Genomic DNA, 20,010 nt, shown 5'->3' with positions numbered 1-20,010 from the left:
TAAAGCTTCGGCTACACAATGCTCTCGAATTTATAGAAAACTTCATATCTTATCCTGCAGGGCAATCATCATATAGATAACTCCCTGATAAACGAACGATAAAGTACACTTAATGCACTCATTAGTCCAAGTAGTTAAGTTGGTTCGGTATTTGCTACATGAGTAGTTATTGGCTCGTAATAAAATCGATTGTCCATCGGTTAGCCAGCTTATCTCTAGACGTGGGCTATAAATGATTTCAATTTGGTTGCTGCATTAAAATAGTTTACGCGTACAATTGCACTTGTGTATATAGAAATTCAACCTTACAATCATGATAAAAGTGAATGACTTTTAATTTCTACCTCATTTAGTTTCACAATAGTATCAGCAGCAGGTCATCAATGAGTGTATTATATTATTTAACGTGCATTGAAAATTCCCTATAAACAAGTACGCAGCTTTATATGGTACCTGGCAAATGATAATTAAGCGAATTGGTTAAAGTTAAGGAATTTAAAAACTCTATCAATTCATGAAAATCACATAGAAAGGTGATTTTTATGAGCGAGGAATTAAGAGCGATAAAGTATGAGGGAGAGAGAAAGAGAGAGAGAGAGAGTGAGAAAGACAGAGAGAGAGAGGGAAAGTACCCTAGAGAAAAAGACAGAAAATGAGACAGAGATTGGGATTGGTTGGGGTAAATATGAGAAACTGATGGAAAAATGACAGAGAGAGAGTGAAAGTGTCTGAGCATAAGAGAGAGGAGTGCAAAAATATATAATAAATTACTAAATCAAAACCATTCAAGTATACACCGATAATACACACTACAAAATATGTAAGCCTTTTTATAAATGATAAAAATCGCATGGGGTTCCGAAATTTAATGCATTTTTTTGGATTTTTGGAGGGGCAGCTTTCCGGTTCATTTTTTTTTCCTAAACTTCATTTCGATTATTTTGCTACTTAGTTAAATTTATTTTAGTTAACTTTCGACTTAAATTACACACTTAATACAATGGCTAAAACTGCAGCTTTACGCGTAACGCACTGCGTACCATTTTGCTGGCCGCACTCAATAGGCTTGCGGGTCGATTGGATCCGTTGGCCACGCTGAGAGATGCTGCATAGGTGTTTTCACTGCCATTTGGAGACAGTTCTTTGAGCAGCCAATTGTGTATTTGGCGCTCGAATTTCTCCAGAAATTGTTCGCTGTTGCGCATCTTCTTGCCCACCCGCCGCGAGTCTATAGATATCAAAGGCTGCTTGGGACTGAGATGTTCCAGTTGCAGATACATATCAATATTTTGACGCAGCGTAGCAAACTAAAAGTAAACTATGTTTAATAAAAAATGGCTTATTTAGATAGTTAAAACTTACATGGTGTTTTTGACGCTCTGGCACGAATTCGGTAATATCATTAAAGAGCTGCACAAAGAACGTGGATCGCGCGAGCAGTTTATAGTTATGATCTATAAAATGCCAGATAACCGAACGTGCCGCCATATTCGATTTGAATACGTAGGACAGATACATCATAGCCTCCCGTTCGTTCAGCAAAGTATACGTGGAATTCTCGCCCAGCAGCAGATTTAAATAGTGTCGCATATGCTGATGACTTTGTGTGCAGCGCAGCGAATAAATCATATCATCATAGTAGGCAGAATTTCGATCCGTAACATTCAGCAAATCGATTAATCTGCCGAACTCCTCATCGCTCAGGTGTCGCACACCCATGCACAATATGATATCGTGCATGGCATAATAATCCGGATAATCGCTCTCAAAGTTATTATTCTTGAAAATATACTCATGCGCCAACCGATGCGTATAGTCAAGGCACTCGGGCATATCCACACGACAGGCCATGTGTAAGATATCGGAGCGTGCCAGTATGTCCATAGTTGCCTCTCCAGTATCATCTTTGTTGAAGAGACGCAGAAATGTGGGCGCAACCAGGCGACGCACGAACTGTTTAAACAGCGAATGGGCTGTGGTGCCATACAGATTGCAGTCGAGAAACTCTATGGTATTGGCAACCTGACTCCAGGGCGTTAGATCATCTTCAAATTTCAAATACTTGAACAGCTCAAAGAGCACATCAACCGATTCAAGCTCATTCCGTTCGATCAGTGGAGCCAGATCCTGAAATAGAGCTGCGCGATTCATGGCATGTATAAGCGAATGATTCTGCTGGAGCTGCCGCGCAATCGCCTGCAGATTGTCCGTATCATAGAGCACATGATAGAAGCCCGTTTGCTGTTTATTAACAATCAGCCAGTCCCGTCCTCCCAGCTGCAGCTGCAGTTCCTCCAGACTCAACGTATGCTCCATCACCGGCGGCATAAAGTACTCGGCATGCGTATGCTCAAAGCTAGGCGACTGGGCGCTGGCAAAGTTCAGTGGTATCCACCAGTGTTCACTCTTCGAGTGTATCGAACGTTGTCTCAAGGTGATTGTATCGTTCTCATAGTTCCGTATGACCGAGACAATGGGAAGCCATTCACTGTGCGTCCACGAGAGCATAATGTCACGCACCATATGCGCCCAGGATTGCTGCTGGAGTTGTACATCCTCCAGCACGGACTCCTGGATGGCATCAAACAGATCCTGTTCGCTGACAACGCTGTATTGGCTGGAAGATCGTTAAACTTATGGCACATCAATTGCAATTAATCAGTTCATTGGCTCCCCTCCGGGACTTACAATTTCTTCAGATAACGGCTGATGCCCTGCACAAAGGTCTTCTGATGGAACGCGTGATGAAACATCTTGATGACGCAAGCGGCACGCTTATAGCTTATAATATCAAAGACATGCATAATATCCGGTTCGGTTTCCACGTAGTATGTCATTGGGCGCACATCAAAGAAACTGCTGTAGCTATAAGCATGCTCCGCTTCATCTCTGATAAATATGTCCATGACCCTGTCTTCGGGATGCAGCTGTAGGCGGATAATTTGGTTAATACTCTTAGCAGTAGAGGGATATGTCTGGAAGAGTAGTCGATCGTCCGCGTGACATTCATCCTTTTTACAATCACTTACCAAATCAGTTATAACATAGCTAAAGTAGGTTGCAAAGCCTTCGTTTATCCAGACGTAGGACCACCATTCCGGCGACACCAGATTACCGAACCACTGATGCGATATCTCATGATTCTGCATTAGTTTATTTTTCAAGCGCTTGTGCTTGTCCGTTACATCCAGTGACAGTAGACTATCGTCCCGGAAGGTGATTAGACCCCAATTCTCCATGGCAGCGCCCTGGTTCTTTTTAAGCGCCACGTGATCCAATTTCGGCAGTGAGTATTTGACACCAAAGTAATCCTCCAGTGCGGCCACAGTAAGCACTGCATTCTTCAGTGCGAGGCGACCCTTGTCCTTGCTTGTGGGCGAGGAATAGATGCTCTGCGTAACGCCGCGATATGTCTCCGAGATGTGCTCAAAATTGGAAATAACAAATGCTACCAAATATGTGGACATGGGCGGTGTTGTCTGGAAAGTGGTTGTTGTCAGCTCGCTGCACTCAATACGAAATCGCATTATAACTAAGTCAAAGATTAGGCTTCAGAAGGTACTTACCCACGATTTAGCACCTCGAGCACTGGCATATTTGAAACGGCCATCAAGCTGCTGCTGTGCGTCAGTCTGATACTATAGTTGGACTTGAAGGCGGGCTCATCATAGCAGGGGAAGATCAAACGTGCATATGTCGGTTCCGATTGGGTGGCTGCCACATAGCTGTAAGCAATTGAAATATTAAATTGTATTTAATGTTCAGTAACACTGGAAAACATTCTTGTTCACACTAATTTTTTATTTTTTAATTAGGAACTGCTAGTTCTTTGAAAGGCAGTTCCCAGCGTTATACGAATCGCTGTGTAAAGCCAAATCAAAACAAACACATTGCCTTGTTTCCATCGAGATTCATTGAGAAAGCGCCAATAATAATAAGTAATCTATTATATATATTTTGTTGTTGTCAGCGCCTTATCGAGGCTGCTGCTCAGCTGTCGACGTCGATAAGGGACTGACAAGAGTCGCAGCCAGATTTTGTTGTGGTCACAGTCATGCCCCTTTATGAAGAAAACCATTGAGCCATTCGACACAATGTTTGTGAGTCTATAAAGGTTTGTTTATATGCAACGTGAATGACGCGCATAACGAATATGAGTACTCTACTATTGTGTGATAAGGCCACGCTTGATTTGTGACTATCAACAAGTGAGTGTGCTTGAGATAAGAGTGTTTGGCCAGACAAATACCCTGTAATCAAGTCGAAGGGAAGAGGATGGATGAATAGCAATCTTGAATCAAATAAACTTACAGTTAAGTGCGTTTTTATAATATTTGTAATTCAATATTTTTATCTATGTTTCGTATATAAAACTCCACGTATCGAATTTCCCAAAATTACACTATTTATATGACTGCTACCCTATTTTAGTATTTGTCTGCTAGCAGGGTATAAAAAGTGAAAACTAACAAAAGCAGAAAAAAAGCAAAAGTTATAATTATGCGAATATCATTATCGTTTAAATAAAGAGTTGTGATTATATAATAAGAAAGCACGCGCGCGCGTTTATAGAATACGTTTTTGTAATTGTGTATGTAATGCAATTGCGCCTTTGAACCTAGCTACATAATGAGGCTTATCAAACCGGAACAACAACAGCCAGAAACAACAACAGGTATAACTCACACAGTCTGATTGTTGAGCGGCTCCTCATAGGCCATCCAATACAGACCCTTGGGACGAGTGCCCATCAGGCCCGTGTAGGAGATGTGCAGTCGATATCGCTGTCCGGCTTCAAAGGCCTGATAGTTAACGAGCGGATGTACGATGAGAAATGTGGTATGCGGATCATACGTATGCGTAATATCATCCACAAGTTCACCCAAAGCCTCTGGCATTTGTGGGTCAAGTAGTCGCAGCGTTATCTGAATATCGCTCAAGTTCTTTGCATGTAGCACAATCTCATTCGTTGAACGCCTAATCTCAATGTCTATGGTGGTATTTCCGCTAAAGCGCCAATCCCCAAGATGTATATTAGTGCTAATGTCCAGCTGATAGCTCAATGGGTACGTATCGTTCGGCAGGCGCAGTGATCGCGTGGACAGCAGATGTGGCGATGGGGTTGTCGTTGCCGTTTCCACTGTCTCGACTGCCCCAGCCTCCTGCGACCAGCCGAGTGCCGCAAATAGCACAATTATAATACTAGCACACGGAGTAAGCATTTCGGCAATGTGATTAAGCAAGCACACACGTTGGCTACCAAAACTCGACTAAACGTTGCGTTGGGGCGACTGCGGTTAAGCGTTTAAAGCCTGCTGTTTGCTGCTGATAAGATAACAACTGATTGATCGTATAAGAGCGTCGAGTGCTGCTGTTGTTGCTGTCTTATACATTTGGAAAACGAAATTGTGCTCACGCCATCCACTTGCGACAGGTCAGTGCACAATCCTGACTCTCCTTTGAGCTAGGTCCTCTTAAGTACTCTCTTTAGTATTCATTTTCCATTCTCAAACAGCGCACAACGCTGAACTGCTTGTGTGTTATTGTGCACTGTGAGAAATTGTCAGCGACCTGCACAGTTCTACATGACATTTCAAATTTTATAATTAAATTTAAAATCAATCATTTTGACTTGAACAAGACCGAGCAGTCTCTGCTCGTAAATATGTATTAATAATTATCACCTATTTATATATGCAAAACAAAATAAAAGTAATAAATGTAAAAAAAGAGCTTACAACTTAATTATAATATAGTATCAAGGCTACGTATCTTAGTACAGAATGTATGCACGAGAATTTAAATCAGAATATACAAAATTATATAAATATAAATTGTTATATAATACGCTATTTTATTTAAATATTAACTCTACTTATTAAAATTATATAAAATTAAATATTTTATAACATTTATTATCAATAAATACTTTAAAATATTTATAAATAAATACTCTACTTATTAAAACCACAAAAAATATTGTCTTACACTCAAATTCAAATCGATCGTTAATGTGTTTGGCACCTGTTCTTTTTTTGCGGTGTATGGCCTGTGCTAAATATACTGCATTAATTGCCCTTGCGATTGCTTCGGCGAATCGTTCGTTCGCATTGTTGTTTTTGTGAGCAAAACACCCGATCGAATTTGGGCCATAGACGGGCGTGCGACAACATATATCATCGGGTTGCACAAGCCAAACGCTTCAGTCGATGCTTCACTCTCTTAACGTGAAAATGTCAATTTGCCGCCGTCTTAAATTACTGTCGATATGGACATTACTGTGTGTTTGTATTATGCGCCATGTGCAGGCGCGTCAAGATAACATAGTAAAGCGCAATTGCTCTGAGAATGGACAATATGTGAGTATATGGCAAGATCAGACAGTTTAAGCATAAACAATAACAATTTATATGCACATTTTAGTGCCAAATGCATATGGACTGTTGTTCCCGGAAGTGCATGACATATATGTACAAGTGCGCGCCCAGAGTGCCAGAGAAATATCCTGAAAGCAATGGAAGCCCAACGGGTTTGAATTCTCTCCCAGACTTTTGGTGGCCTCTATACCATGCGAATATACCACTCAACGAAGATCTTGAGATAGTTACGCTGCAAGATGATAAGACCACAACAAGAACTGAGCTCGTTGAGAACAGCAGCCAATCAGCTGAGATAGCGGGCATAGCATACGATATTGTCAATCCATCAAGCACTGCTCCAACTTCGAGTGCACCCCGCTGTAAACGAGTTGGCGATGTGGTAAGCGAATGAAGGGCATCTCTTACTTTCACTCTTATATATTTATATGTATATATATATTTATTTGCTTTTCAGTGCTCAGTTAGCAGCGAATGCTGTACAATGCGCTGTCACACCTACCTCCATAAGTGCGTCACCTGATGTCACAAGCCCGCTTACTAACTGAACCTACCTACATGTATTTATATGGCATAAGTTTTTGTATACTGATTCTGTTTTATTATTAAACAAATTTTTGCAAATATTTATAAATGAATTTTTAATTTTAATAAGGGCTCAGAAGCAGCATATTATTTTCTTTAACTGCATTAAATTTGATGATTAATAACTATTAGAATTCACTATACGAAACGTATTTGCGTGCAATATTCTTTGATTAAACAAACACTACTTGTTTTGCAACCAAATAAAATTAGTTAAAGTTTAAAATTTAAGTGTGACAAATATTACGAATGCAAATATATGAGAAAAGAAACACCTTGTTTTGGCAGTACTTTTGTTTATAACAAGCATATATAAACGATACAGATTATATATAGATACTTATTTATATATATATATATATATTACATTAATTTCATCTTAATTAAATAAACCAGTTCACGATTCTTCAAAGTCAGAAGTATAAAACTATTCATTACGACTTTAAGTGTGGGAAGAGTTTGTATTCGGAGGTTGCGATCTTTCTGATAAAACTCTAAAGCCCATAGATAGAGAAAAGCCAATGAAGCCAATTCGTTTCATTCTCATTTTTTTAAGTCTTTCATAATCTATAATAATGAAATTTGATATATTGCCATATTACGAGGTGGACTACTATATCATATACCTCCGGCAGGAATAAACATTCAGACGTGAAAGTTTTGCGTTAAAACCCTGCATAGAGATAAGTATAACGAGCGCATACTATATGCATGCGTAGTGTATATAACCTTCGGCTCTCGGAAGATAGCTGCTCTTTCGTTTTTTTTTTTTTTTTTCATTTATTCATTTATTTACTTGTTTTTTTTTTTTTTTCTATTAGTATATTTCAGAGCGGCTGATAAGAGGTATATAAACAAAATACCCATATCTGAGTATGTAAATGCAACTAATTTCATCTGCGGTTTTTTCGAGTCGTAGCCCGCACTTAAGTATTTTAATCAGCATACAGTTTAATTTGCGAATTCCCCGCTCTACGCAGAATACGACAATAGCTCATTCAATATACATAATGATAATTTCTGACAATTCAATAAAGTTTAAGTTAATTCATGCAGTGAAAAATCATTTGGAAAGACCATTCTTTCTAAATTTCAACCTTTTAATATAACATACGCAAAAAGTTCATAGATATTTGTAAACAATGCCCGCCATACGCGCTGTATGTGGCACGTTTAACAGCGACTTTCTTCATAGTTTTCTTTTATTTAATTTTAAAGACAATTTTTGTATGTGTTGCATATTGCATGCCAAAAATGCAGTACCCGCTGCATAAGCATAAGAGTAGCACTTATGCCACTTTAAATGTAACCCAGCTACCTTAAGGTCAGGCATCAGAGCAGCATTGATTAATATGTAAACAGTGTTATCTGTAACTGGACTTGGTTTGTTTGGTTGACTTTAAATATTTGCCCAGTAATTAAACTGAGGAGAATATTCAATTATCTCGAACTCTTGACACAGATGTTATCAACTGCCTTGACTTGGGCAAATAGCAATTGGAGTTGCATGTCAAACGAGCAAAAACTTGCCAATTAATTATAGACCGGGGTCATCTAACTAAAATCTGCTCTTAAAATCAAGCTCCAATCGGCTGAGCACTTCAGTTCACTCGAAGCTGCACTAGAAGCAGACTCACTGGGAAAAAAAATGATGCTGATGCCACTGCTGCTGCTGCCTCTGCTGCTATTTGATGCTGCTGTAAGTTGGCATTTGAGTCTCATATTGCTTAGCTGTTTGATAGGGACTTCATTCAACTCAGCAGAATGCTAAGGCCCTAATGCCGCTCAACGCCACAGGCAATGCAGCGAACAAAATTCCAATTTTCCCGCCGGCGCAACAGAATTCAGCATCGGTCAATCCGGAGGATATTAACCTCTTCACAAACATGTTCCTTAGCCTATTGAAGGGCACTGGCGATTGGCGCAATCAGGTGGCCATCGATACGGTGCAGAGTGTGTGGCAAAGTCCGCCAATTGTTGACTACAGCCATCGGCTTTTTTCCACTTAGTTTTAAAAATAATGTATAACCTTATCGGGGAAATGAAATTGTAGACAAATGTGTTTCCAATAAATAAACGAAATCCACACACCCAAAAGCATTCCATGCATTCCGAATCCGCCTATAAAAGCAGCTGCAAATTTTTATTGCCAGTTAGAAAAAAATCGCCATGCAACTATCTAGAAGCACCCTGTGGCTGTTGTTCGGTCTTGGAGCATTGTTTAATGTTGTACTCAGCGGAGTTGTCAAAAATATCACCAGTGAGGCAAAAGTTCCAGTAGTTTCAGATGCTGTCGATTTTGATACGAGTGCCAGCATAAGGAAATCAAAGGCCCAACTTCCTCAGGTATGATTGAAATACATATACATATTGTTTGATAAATTGTTTATAATTGAATTACTGTTAGAATATGGAAGAACCAGAAACCCCTGACGCCGAAATAATTCCCTTCAGAAATGATTTGACGCAGGTGCGATTTAGTCTTCATTAAACACATTTATCATTGGATACTATATTGTCTATTTGATTATTTAGTGGAAGCGCATGGAGTTAATGGACACCTGCAAAGGAATTGGCACCAACTGCACGCGGTCCGAGGAATGCTGCACGCTCCAATGTTTAAAAGTCACCAAAGTGTGTTCCTTCTAGTAAAACCAATGTAATGAATCGTGTTAAATAAATTGGTTGCTGTGCACCTTAATTATTTCATTAACAATTCAGCCCTAAACTGTGGGTTGTATTAGCCAATAGCCACAGTCGTATGGGGAATGTCCGACTTGGAGACATCCTACACCCAGTAAAACTCTAGCGTCTCTTTATACATAAAATACACAAAAACACACATTGTGTGTTTGCCCTTGGCAAGAAACAATGGAAAATGCAATCTTAATGGGAATTGGCTTTTATGGTTCGATACTTTTGTTCAGGGCCTTCATTTATTGAAATTTTGGCGAAACGGAAAAGACTTCCAAGGAGTAAAATATTCTGAAATTATTAAACCTTTACAAGAACCTAATTCCAACGTGTAGTATCTCTTGCTTTTATAAGCCTCGATGTTCCGAAAGACAAAATTGAAAAGCGATACATATACATTTAGTTTAAACGGGATTAACTATAGGCCATATGATTTCTTTTCCCTAGATTTGCGCAGAACAAATATATACATTTTGAACACTGGGTTCGGGACATTAAAATAAATAAATTTCTCCTCCCTTCCCTTACTTAAGTAAGTATATATTCCCAAAACTGGCATACTAACTATACTGCGATTTTAGCAATATGGCAAAACTCATCAATTGCATTTCTTCTTTAAGTTGGTTAAACCTGAATATTTTGTAAGGGGTCAGTGTATGTTTAGAAATTTATTAGGCATTTTTCATTCTATTGAATCTTGAAATTGTTCTGAAGCATGCCTAATAAGAGATGAATGCATGGCTTTTTTATACCAGTTGCAGAGTATGTTATATCAATATCGATTGATTGACAATTTGTTTGCCATCTGGAAAAAATCTGCCATCTTAATATGTTTGATTAAATACCCGTTGGAGTGTTAAAGTTAAGTAGTAATTATTCTAATAAATGTGAGTTCGTTTAATATTCAACATAAATCGGGCAAGTCAGATATTTACAGCATGTTCACAGTATAATGAATGAATCAACCTGCATTAAAATAAACAAGTAAAACTGAGGAGGAACGTGGGGAGGTCTGACTAGCATATACTGGGAATCCAGGGTCTTCAATAATGAAATATTCACATGGTGTGTATAGCATATAAATCTCTATTACTTACAATGTCCGAGATTGATGTGTTCGTACATGCAGACGGCGAGATGAATGGACAAATGTTTGTTCAAACAGGCGAACATGTCTAAATCGACTCAGTTGTTGCTACTGGACAAGAATCTATATATTCCATTCGATGTCAAGTTAACCAATATCAATGGCTTCAGGGTATATTATTTTATATATTGTATATCGATATTGAAATCATTTTCTTGAATAAACAAAAAAAAAAAAAACAAATGTAAACCAGAAGTACATATGTTATAAAAATTCATACGATTCATGTGGCCACTGTTGCCTATAAAAGCTCAAAACTGTATGAATTGCTTACAGTATTAAATGTGCAATTATTGTATTAAGAATGCAAATAACTTTGTGCGCATTGTTTTTAATACATTCTCTGGGAATGGTGCTACTTGTAGTTGCGGAAGATGATTTTCCCAGAATATCGTTGGATATGATTCCGAAAGTTCGGTATCCCGCTCTAAAATTGCCACAGGTGCAGTCTACATATGCATAGGCATAAGCAATGTATATTACAAAAATGTATACATATATTTTATACTGCTTGTTGTCCTGTTTATTTCAGCCAAAACGGGTAAAGCCTTTTTTAAGGTACAGAAACGACAGCAAAGTTATGCCCCTCTCCAAGCATTTGTCACAGGTATGGATTAAATTAGGGTCCATTTAACAGTCGCAATTCAAATTTCTTCTTATAAATTCACTTTTAGAGAGAGCGCTTGACAATATTTGAAGACTGCCAGTCAATAGGTGGATTGTGCAAAGTGCCCGAGGAATGTTGTACTCTTAAGTGCTTAAAGCTATCCAAATTATGCGTTATTTAAAATCGGATTTGGTCTATCGAAATAAGGTCAATCACGAGATAACTGCTTTAATTATGTATATATTGTATATCCTATTTATAATATTAACATTGAAGTTTAAGGTTTAAATATTACTAATAAACAGAGAATTTGACAGAAGGTAATGTTGTTTAATATCGCTGTCCTACTTGTATTGGGGTTGCTGCCGAAAGAATAGTGTGAAGAAAGTCTATGTCGGCCAAACCGAGCATGGCCCGAGTATGTTGTGTAGCGTTCAGTTTGATGTCCAGTTCACTAACAGAGAACTGAGACCATGAGGAGTTCGCTAGAGGAATAGGAAAATCTTCCTATTCGAATGAGCAGGTCATGGTTTAACGAAAGTGCTTTTGGGAAGACACTTTGTGCTGCCAGTATGCCTAATTATAAGAAAAATGATTTCTCTGATCAGAAATATATACAAAAACAAAGCAAATCAGTAGCAAATTTTAAATTTTCTATTTGATAAAATTCAATTCAATTCAAGCCATAGTCTCGAGAGTGCGAGACTAGAGGAAACAACGTTCACACTTAGAAAAATAGTTCCCTAAAATACTTGTATATTAAAGATTAAAGATCAATTTGATTCGCGGAACTACCACCAATTTAAGGTACAATAATAATGGAATTTGTCGTTTTGAGAATATACGAATATTCTATAGCATAATAAGATCTACTGTTGTTTTTTCATTATCTGCCTCTCTTATTTTCTTTTTTCCCCTCTGTCTCTCCCAGCCTCTCTATCTCTCTTTCCAGAATAAGATTCTGAATATCTCTTTATCTCCATCTTTCTTTCTCACTCTCTATTATTAACTGCCAGGCTTTTACTCTCTCTCTTTCTATTTCTCTCTTTCTTTCTCTGTTTCACTGTCGCTATATCTCTGGCATCCCCTATCTCTCTCTCTCTTTCTGTCTCTCTGTCCCTATGTCTGCCTGTCTTTCCATATCTCTCTCTGCCTTTCTCTCTCTCTCGCTCTCTCTCTCTCTCTCTCTCTCTCTCTCTCTCTTTCTCTCTCTCTTTCTCTCTCTCTCTCTCTCTCTCTCTCCCTCTCTCTCTCTCTCTCCCTCTCTCTTTCTCTAACTCAGCATTCAGTCATCTGGCATTAATAAACTGTATCAACTGACACGCCCATCAAGCACCCATTGACAGTAATGTGAAATGAAGCACAATCAAATGGCATCTGTTCATCAATTTGTGTGTGTTTGCAATACCTAGCCCACACACAAACACTCAAACATGCAAACACTAAAACACACACGCATACACACACACTACAAGAGCAAACAATATTTCCGCCATTGCAGACAATGCGACTGAGTCGTCATGCAAATTTTTATATGCATAGACATGCATTGACACATACGCTTACATACACAAGCGCAGCTCTTCCCTCCAGCTATTCACACACATATACACACACACATATGAGATACACAGGTATCTCAAGTGATATATTTTTTTGCGGCAACACACAAAACCAATACAATGAATTTAGACAGCAATTGTTTGGGTTTGTTGTTGTTGTTGTTCAACTGTTAGTTGGTTCTTTTGTGTATTTTATCGGCATATTCAATATGACAACATATTTGTGGTGTATTATATTATTACAGCTGTAAAATTTTAAGCCCCAATGAGAAGTTTATCTAAAGCTGTTTAAGCAATTAGCAATCGATTAAAATGCAGCTTATGCGTATTATAAGGCTTGGGCAGCTGTTGTTAAATTAAATATGTTCTCAATAAAATTTATATAGACAAATACAACACAACTATATGGTATATAAAGCTGCGATTTGTACTTGAACAAGTGCTCTAATTCTAAACTAAATATAAGAGAGCTTTGATGGCTTTCAACTATACTTTGATACCCTTCTTATAAGTCTGATTTTATATACGAAAGAGGTCGTCTTTATTGATATATTTTTAAAGCTTACACAGATCTCTGGCATTCTAGATCCTGAAGACATCCCTCAATAACTTGGTGTTAATGTTTCGATCTTTGTCGAAAATGTGTGTATACCAAAGTGCAAGACTAGACTGTTGGAATACTCTTTTTTTTACCCATTTCAATGGAAACAGAGTATAGCCCTTTTATAAGTATTAGTAATTGATTATATTTGTAATTCCTTACCTAAATAAGTATATTTGTATCCTCTCTCTACTTGTTCAGATAAAATATTTGATACATTCCAAGGCTATAATAGTTGCTGCTATCATATTATTGACTTGTTTTATTTATTTATTTATATATATAAATACATTTTCATTTATATTTTTGTGTTGTTGGTTAGACACACGTGCTGCTGGTGTACATACGCTTCGAATATTTGCATACAAATCGCATTCATAGCTAAAATGTGGACCACTTGAGTCCGAGCAATTGAGCGGGGAAGTGCAGTGGCAGGAAGGGATGGGGGATATAAAATCCAAGGGCCATCAAGGTAAATAAAACAGCAGTCCGTGCCACGATTTGGGTTGCCCGGCAAACGGAGCTCAGCACGTCTTTCGATTTAGTGGCTTGGATTTTTGGAAGCAAGCGCTCTCTTTTTTACATCTTCTTCTTATTATTATTTTGCGCTTATTTTTCGTGTTGGGAGGAAGACATAAAATCTGCGGAAGTCTTCAACATATCCGGCATGCATTGAAAAGCTGTTCTACCCGCTGCCCGTCCTTATGCTACCCTATTCACATCATTGCGAGCGATAAGAGGTCGCGCTGCGCGACACAGTTTGCGGGGCAAACATATTTTTTTGTGCTCGGGTTTTTTCGCAGTGCTGCAAACCGGGAAATCACTTTTCATGGCAAGCTTTTCGGTGTCTCAATATCGATTGCGTGGCCCATCAAAATTCCATATGCACACAATCGGCTTCAGTTTCATATGCTTAAGCATTCCGCCTTAAAGTATGTAGTGAAGAAAAAAGATACGCGTGCAATTTGTCATGTGTGGCAAGTGCTTTCACCCCACCCAACCAGCAACCACCATCTTATTAGGGATTGCATTTGACAGTTGCTGTTGAATGTGTCTTTGGTCTGTGTGTGCCGTGGCTCAATTTGCTTTCCTTTTGTGGCTTATGTGTGCGTTGGTGCATAAAACTTTTACATTCGCTCTGTTGCCGATGTGGCAGACACTTAAATGTTGAATGAATAATTTCACATGCCACGACCCACGGCCTCCGAAACTTTTTGCCGCTGACGTCAGGTGGCAACTGGCTTGAATTTTATGCAAGAACTTTGCTTAATAAGTGGTCGCAGTTTCCCTTTGCCATTTGAGAAACTGTTTAATTGAAGTTCCACAGCCGTTGAAAACGAAATGTATCCCACATAAAGAAACCTTCTCCTTATACATAATTTTTTTATAAATAATTTTCTAAGTGTTTTCATATCAATTTCACTACTCCATTTCGTAAGTTGTTTCTTATTTAAAAACTACGCTTAGTCTCACAAGCGACTGTGTCATTTCTATTAAGTTTTCGCCAATTATTATACTTCCCTTAAGTATGATAAAAAACAGCTAAGATTTAATAACTATAGAGCAGAGATAGTTGCAATACTCAAATGTTGCAAATTTAATTGTTGCTCTAGTTTTACCTGAATATCTAACCATTTGCTAAAAAATATTTTAATAAAATTAATTTTATTATTTTTAACATAATTATATATTTCTATCTACATAGCCTTGCCATCAATAAGTGCGTATGAAAGGGCATTGCCATTTTCGTTTATGGACTACCATTGCATTTACCAACACTGACAGCATATACAACTCTATTTACATCCTTGCAAGCTTATTTAAAATGTGTTAGAAAAACAAGAAGGAAGGATCTTCAATTGATGATAAATAATATTTACAATTGAATTGCTTAAGTTTAAATAAATGGTAGGGCTAAAGCATGTACATAATTATCTTTTCCAAACTTTATTAAGAATCTATAAACGAAAAATGAATAAATTTTTGTTTCGTTTTAAATATGACCAACTACTTGTTTGCAGACAGATTGGCTGACACTCGTCAGTTCTTCGCCCTCCAGTGGGAATATATAAATGTTACCAAAAATAATAATGTAATAAATTTATATTGTGCCGCTTGGCACGACTTAAATAGAATATTGATTAATTTATTACTTCCGTAATAGTGTGCAAATGCATTTAATCCCCTGATAGTTGAACATATTTTGTATTTGAACTCATAAAGTCAATGCACGACTGGCGACATGTTGCCAGTGCCATGGTCCGTACCCAGCCTGCGGCCCAGGCAATGTCAACATGACCCAAATGAACTTTTGCTTCCGCCTGGTCAGAAACAGGAAGCGTTCGCCGGGCATTGAACCGGCACAAGCTAAATGCAGCATGATGCAACTAAATTTCTATGCTTGACTGGCTTATCAGCACTGACCTTCATATCACCGAGCAAACCACGGAAGTGGGTGGTTCGAAAGAAAAGAAGTATAAAATAAATGACAAAATGCTGCAAAAGTGTATTTAACAGCAGCTGTGTGTAAAAGTGTGTGTGACATGTGTGTGTAAAGCAGGCAAAGAAAAAGCACATAAAAACCTGTGCACATGCTTATGTTTGCATATGTCTAAGCTCTGGCGGCCCATTGGACTTGACAGCAGCAACAAAGAGGACACTGACTCAAAAAAGGCACGAATTTGCTGAACTTTTTCATGTTTGGAAATGGATTGCCACAAAAATTGATTTTAAATGTAACGTTGCCCAAAGCGAGGTGTCAATGAGGTTTGCTGTTCCCCAGCTTAAACACAAAATAAAAACCTAGATGCATAAAAAAGGCCTGTATGCGAGCGAGATTAAGTCTGACATAAGACTAGGCCGAGTGTTTTTGTTGTTCTTCCAACCACACATATGACATCAAATGGCAACTCATTATGCGGCTTTGCCCGGGCTTAAGCAAAAAAAAAAGGCTAAATCACATCAGCAGCCGCCGTAGCAAATCAAAGCGAATGTCCATCAACATTATGAGACTTTAGAAAGCAACCTGGCAATGTGGTTGCAAACACACACACACACACACACACACACACACACACGCACACACCAGCACCTACGGCAGCTATGTGACAGGGCACAGTGTCAACGGTTGTCGCTTTGTTTGCCAGCTGCGGCTTTGGTCTGGACAGCGAATGGCTTTGAGCATTCAAACGAAACTCATTATATGCCACATAAGTACTTGTACGAGGATGGGCTTTCCCTTTTTTTGTTTAAATCGAATGCGCCAGTGTAGCAAACAATTTTCTTTTTTATACCCTCTACATAAAAAGCGCTGCAGTAGTATGATTTCAAACTGTTGTATAATGTTACAGCAAACCAAAGGGAAGAATAAGTTTAGTTAAACTGTTATTTACTAAAGAGATTAATTAATAAATCAGTTTTGTTTTTACGTTAAGTTTGTTATTATATTAGTCAGCTATCTTATTAGGTGTAAAGAGATAATGATATACATAAAAATTAACTATTTTCATTAAAAGTGGTCTTTATAAATAACTATTCTTTCACAATTAGGCACGGATTAAAGAAGTCTGTCCTCGTAAAAGGTAATTATAATTAAGTCATGTCCTCCATCAACGCATAAAAAAGCAAAGTTCAAAGCATAAAGTTATTCAAGTAGCTTTGTCTATAGCCAAGAGAAACTGTGAAGCATTTGCATAAAAAAAAACTGATGCGATAAAATGTGAAGAGCCAAGAAAAACTTTCAATTTTCTTATGGGTCCTTGAGAAGTTTTTCTGCAGCTCTTTAAATTTGTAAATATTATTGTTAATATATTATTATTAATTTTTAATATTTCGATGGACCTAAGGACTATGGTTCGCAGCTTAAAGCACATTATAACGAAAGAAACTTTGAATTTATTATTTATTTTTTTAGGAAACAAAATGTTTAGTGGTTAATTGAATGCTAAACTTTACAAAGCTATAGGGCATCCTTTCGTCAAGCAATCTCTACTTTATGCCAATACATGTATTAATACAGATTTTGCATGCGTTTCATTTGCTTTTGTCAGACGCAGCGCTTTGATGTTCAATAAAGGCAGGGAAAACTTTTTAACTGTATTACAAAATAAATGTATTAAAATCACATGCGCCCTTAGGTCACCTTGATGTTGTCTTTGTACATTAATTTTTGGCCAGCCTTTAATGCAATTTAAGGCCAAGTTGTAGTTTTAATTGGATTAAAGCCACTTAAAATGCATGTACTACTAAAAAATTTGCATATGTATAGCAAGTACAGCTAATGGCAGTAGCCCCCGTTTTGGCGCCACATTCAAATTAATGAGCCATTAAACAGCTGCCTCAACAAGCCTGCCACGTGCCCCAAGCGCCAGCTTAGACTGGCTCGATTTGGTCATTTTTGCCTGTTGAGTTTGTATACCCTTATAGAGGATATTACAATTTTCTCACGAATTGTGTAATGCATACGTCCTTATATATATACGTAATCAGTATCAATAGTTGATATATAGCCATGTCCCTCTGTTTATATGTAAACTAATCTGTGAATAAAAATATTTTCATCGGATCCTCTTTTTGTTGCAAGTAGGACTTATGTCGGAAATATGTCGCAGTCGCAGTCGACTCAATCAAATCATGAAGTTCTTGTAAGAAAAGCTATTCGCTTGATTGATGAGTAATTTTTTGATCAGCATCAAACAGCTATACGTCTAAGTCGAAAAATGATTTTTTGAATGGATATTCGGTTTTTTTTTTTCCAACAAGCACAGCAACTACAAGGAAAAGCCTTACAAGGATATTAAATCTTCGGCATGCAACGATAGCCGTCCACCTTAAATATTTTTTTGTTCAACTTGTGTTAATTGAATTGGTCAAAATGACAATGCGCAGCGCGTTGTAGTAGTAGCCGCCTTTTGTTAGCCCACGGCCTGGCTGTCAAGTGTGCTTCAATTGCTCGGGCTAAAAGTGCTTGTTACGCATACGCCCCGTGTGCCAAACAAAACTTTATGCATGTCGCATACAAAAAGCAGCTTTGAAGAGCTCTCGTGATTTTGGTTTTTGTGGCAGCACACGCACGTCCACATGCACAGTTGTACCACGCCCATTTAAATGCGAATTATATATATGTGTGTGTATGTGTGTTTGTGTACGTGTGTATTTTGGCCAATATTTGTTGCAGCGCCAACAGCGTTAACAACTTTTTGCGCTTGTCGTTAACATTTTATTCAGTTTGTCAGTTGCGCACGACAGTTTCAGCAAAAGTAGTTTGACCTTTGGGAATTTGCTTTGGTTGCCATCGAAACTAGCAACAAGCATGTTAAACATTTCCTTTTTTTGAATTTATTTACTTTTCTATTTGAATTACATTATGATTTGATTGTGCTCACGTGTCAGTTACGTCGCCTTCAATTTTCGGTGTTGCACAACCGACAAGAGCAAACTTTCAATGCGTTTCGCAAATGTTTGTCAAATCATTTGCAAGTGGCTGCAGCTTCTTTGACGTTTCCTGTAATAGGATAGTTTACAGATTGTATGTAATGAAAAACTATTAACACATTTATATATTTGACTTTGGAGTAGAAAGACATCAAAGAAAACAGTTTTGACATTGAAGAGCATGACAAATCGAAAAATATAGTTTACCTGCTGCCTGGTTTGGTTGGTCAGTTATATATTTGACTCTTGAACTCGATACCGAACATTTATTTAACAACCTAACAATATTTGACCATGATATTGTAATAGCCACAGTGATTTTGAAAAAAAAGGAGCATTATGAAACGATAATATTTTACTGTCTGTTAAGTATAAGTATTAAACAGTGTACGCTCATAGTTCTAACCACGCACAGCCTGGTTTCGATTTGCAAAATTGTTATTGACTTCTCAATTGTATGCAACTTTGGAGCATGACCAACACTTTTTTAGCTTCATAAATGTTTCAGCATAACTGTGCTGCAGGCTACCCACAACACCACAAAAAAGCATCACAAAACAAAGCAACAGAAAACAACTAAAGGCTTCAACACCAGCAACCGCAATAATAATCATAACAGCAACTACAACAACAGCAAAACTCAATATGCTGTAAAAGGATTTTCTTGTCAAAGCCTATGCCAAAAGCAAGTCAAAGCTCTGTGACAATACACACATACACAGTTTAATATGCGCACACATGCACACACACACACATACACAAGCCCAAGACACAGACAGACGCGCACATCGTGTATACGCAGCATGTGCTCGAGTTTATTTGCCTGCTGGCTTTAATGAAATTATTTTGTGCAGCTCGGTCAAAACTGTTGCATTTAAAGCTGCACATGTTGCCACATTTAATACAATTTTCATGGTAATCCCATTTGCCATCAATTATGCAACAGACCATGGCCAAATACATAACACACACACTAGATGGTTTTCTGTTCCACTCAATATTTT

At 37.9% G+C, this 20,010-nt stretch overlaps 2 protein-coding genes and 2 non-coding genes across 7 annotated transcripts; 3 read left to right on the top strand and 1 right to left on the bottom strand.

The window, feature by feature from the left end:
• Positions 1-936: 936 nt before the first annotated feature.
• On the bottom strand, positions 937-5,276 carry LOC6630949 (endoplasmic reticulum aminopeptidase 1). Of its 2 annotated transcripts, XM_002053903.4 has the most exons (6): positions 4,687-5,275; positions 3,567-3,725; positions 3,030-3,504; positions 2,689-2,927; positions 1,363-2,617; positions 937-1,307 (listed from the first exon to the last, which is right to left on the bottom strand). In XM_002053903.4, exons 1-6 carry the CDS (start codon positions 5,220-5,222, stop codon positions 1,005-1,007), a joined length of 2,967 nt encoding a protein of 988 aa, XP_002053939.1. In that variant the 5' UTR covers positions 5,223-5,275; the 3' UTR covers positions 937-1,004. The 2 variants fall into 2 exon arrangements, with proteins under 2 accessions (XP_002053939.1, XP_015027056.1); XM_015171570.3 differs by lacking the exon at positions 937-1,307 and having other exon boundaries at positions 2,433-2,633; positions 4,687-5,276.
• Positions 5,277-6,198: 922 nt separating this feature from the next.
• LOC6630950 (uncharacterized) lies at positions 6,199-7,003 on the top strand. The gene is made up of 3 exons (XR_011416076.1): positions 6,199-6,359; positions 6,424-6,759; positions 6,835-7,003. It is a non-coding gene; the product is annotated as an uncharacterized protein (transcript).
• A 1,385-nt stretch (positions 7,004-8,388) lies between these two features.
• LOC26530810 (uncharacterized) lies at positions 8,389-9,678 on the top strand. 3 transcript variants are annotated; one of them, XR_011416117.1, is made up of 4 exons: positions 8,389-8,661; positions 8,723-9,308; positions 9,370-9,432; positions 9,498-9,678. XR_011416117.1 is itself a non-coding variant. In XM_015172342.3 (3 exons), the coding sequence occupies exons 1-3, from the start codon at positions 9,132-9,134 to the stop codon at positions 9,609-9,611; spliced, it is 354 nt and encodes a 117-aa protein (XP_015027828.1). In that variant the 5' UTR covers positions 9,116-9,131; the 3' UTR covers positions 9,612-9,678. The 3 variants fall into 3 exon arrangements, 1 of the variants encoding a protein (XP_015027828.1); XR_011416118.1 differs by having other exon boundaries at positions 8,413-8,661; positions 8,726-9,308; XM_015172342.3 differs by lacking the exon at positions 8,389-8,661 and having other exon boundaries at positions 9,116-9,308.
• A 1,415-nt stretch (positions 9,679-11,093) lies between these two features.
• LOC26531730 (uncharacterized) lies at positions 11,094-11,723 on the top strand. The gene is made up of 3 exons (XR_011416168.1): positions 11,094-11,245; positions 11,336-11,410; positions 11,478-11,723. It is a non-coding gene; the product is annotated as an uncharacterized protein (transcript).
• The last annotated feature ends 8,287 nt before the right edge of the window (positions 11,724-20,010 follow it).

Source organism: Drosophila virilis, chromosome 2 (assembly GCF_030788295.1).
Source record: "Drosophila virilis strain 15010-1051.87 chromosome 2, Dvir_AGI_RSII-ME, whole genome shotgun sequence".
NCBI lineage: Eukaryota > Metazoa > Arthropoda > Insecta > Diptera > Drosophilidae > Drosophila > Drosophila virilis.
The sequence above is the reverse complement of the archived record's forward strand: the minus strand, read 5'-3'. Positions and strand labels throughout refer to the sequence as shown.

Excerpts from the sequence above, each read along its gene's own strand:
- LOC26530810 (XM_015172342.3), top strand. The coding sequence starts at position 9,132 with ATGCAACTATCTAGAAGCACCCTGTGGCTGTTGTTCGGTCTTGGAGCA. Across the intron at positions 9,309-9,369 it reads CAAAGGCCCAACTTCCTCAG|AATATGGAAGAACCAGAAAC; the intron begins GTATGATTGAAA and ends AATTACTGTTAG. Across the intron at positions 9,433-9,497 it reads TCAGAAATGATTTGACGCAG|TGGAAGCGCATGGAGTTAAT; the intron begins GTGCGATTTAGT and ends TTGATTATTTAG.
- LOC6630949 (XM_002053903.4), bottom strand. The coding sequence starts at position 5,222 with ATGCTTACTCCGTGTGCTAGTATTATAATTGTGCTATTTGCGGCACTC. Across the intron at positions 3,505-3,566 it reads CTCGAGGTGCTAAATCGTGG|CGAGCTGACAACAACCACTT; the intron begins GTAAGTACCTTC and ends TATTGAGTGCAG. Across the intron at positions 2,928-3,029 it reads GCTATGTTATAACTGATTTG|CTGCATCCCGAAGACAGGGT; the intron begins GTAAGTGATTGT and ends ATCCGCCTACAG.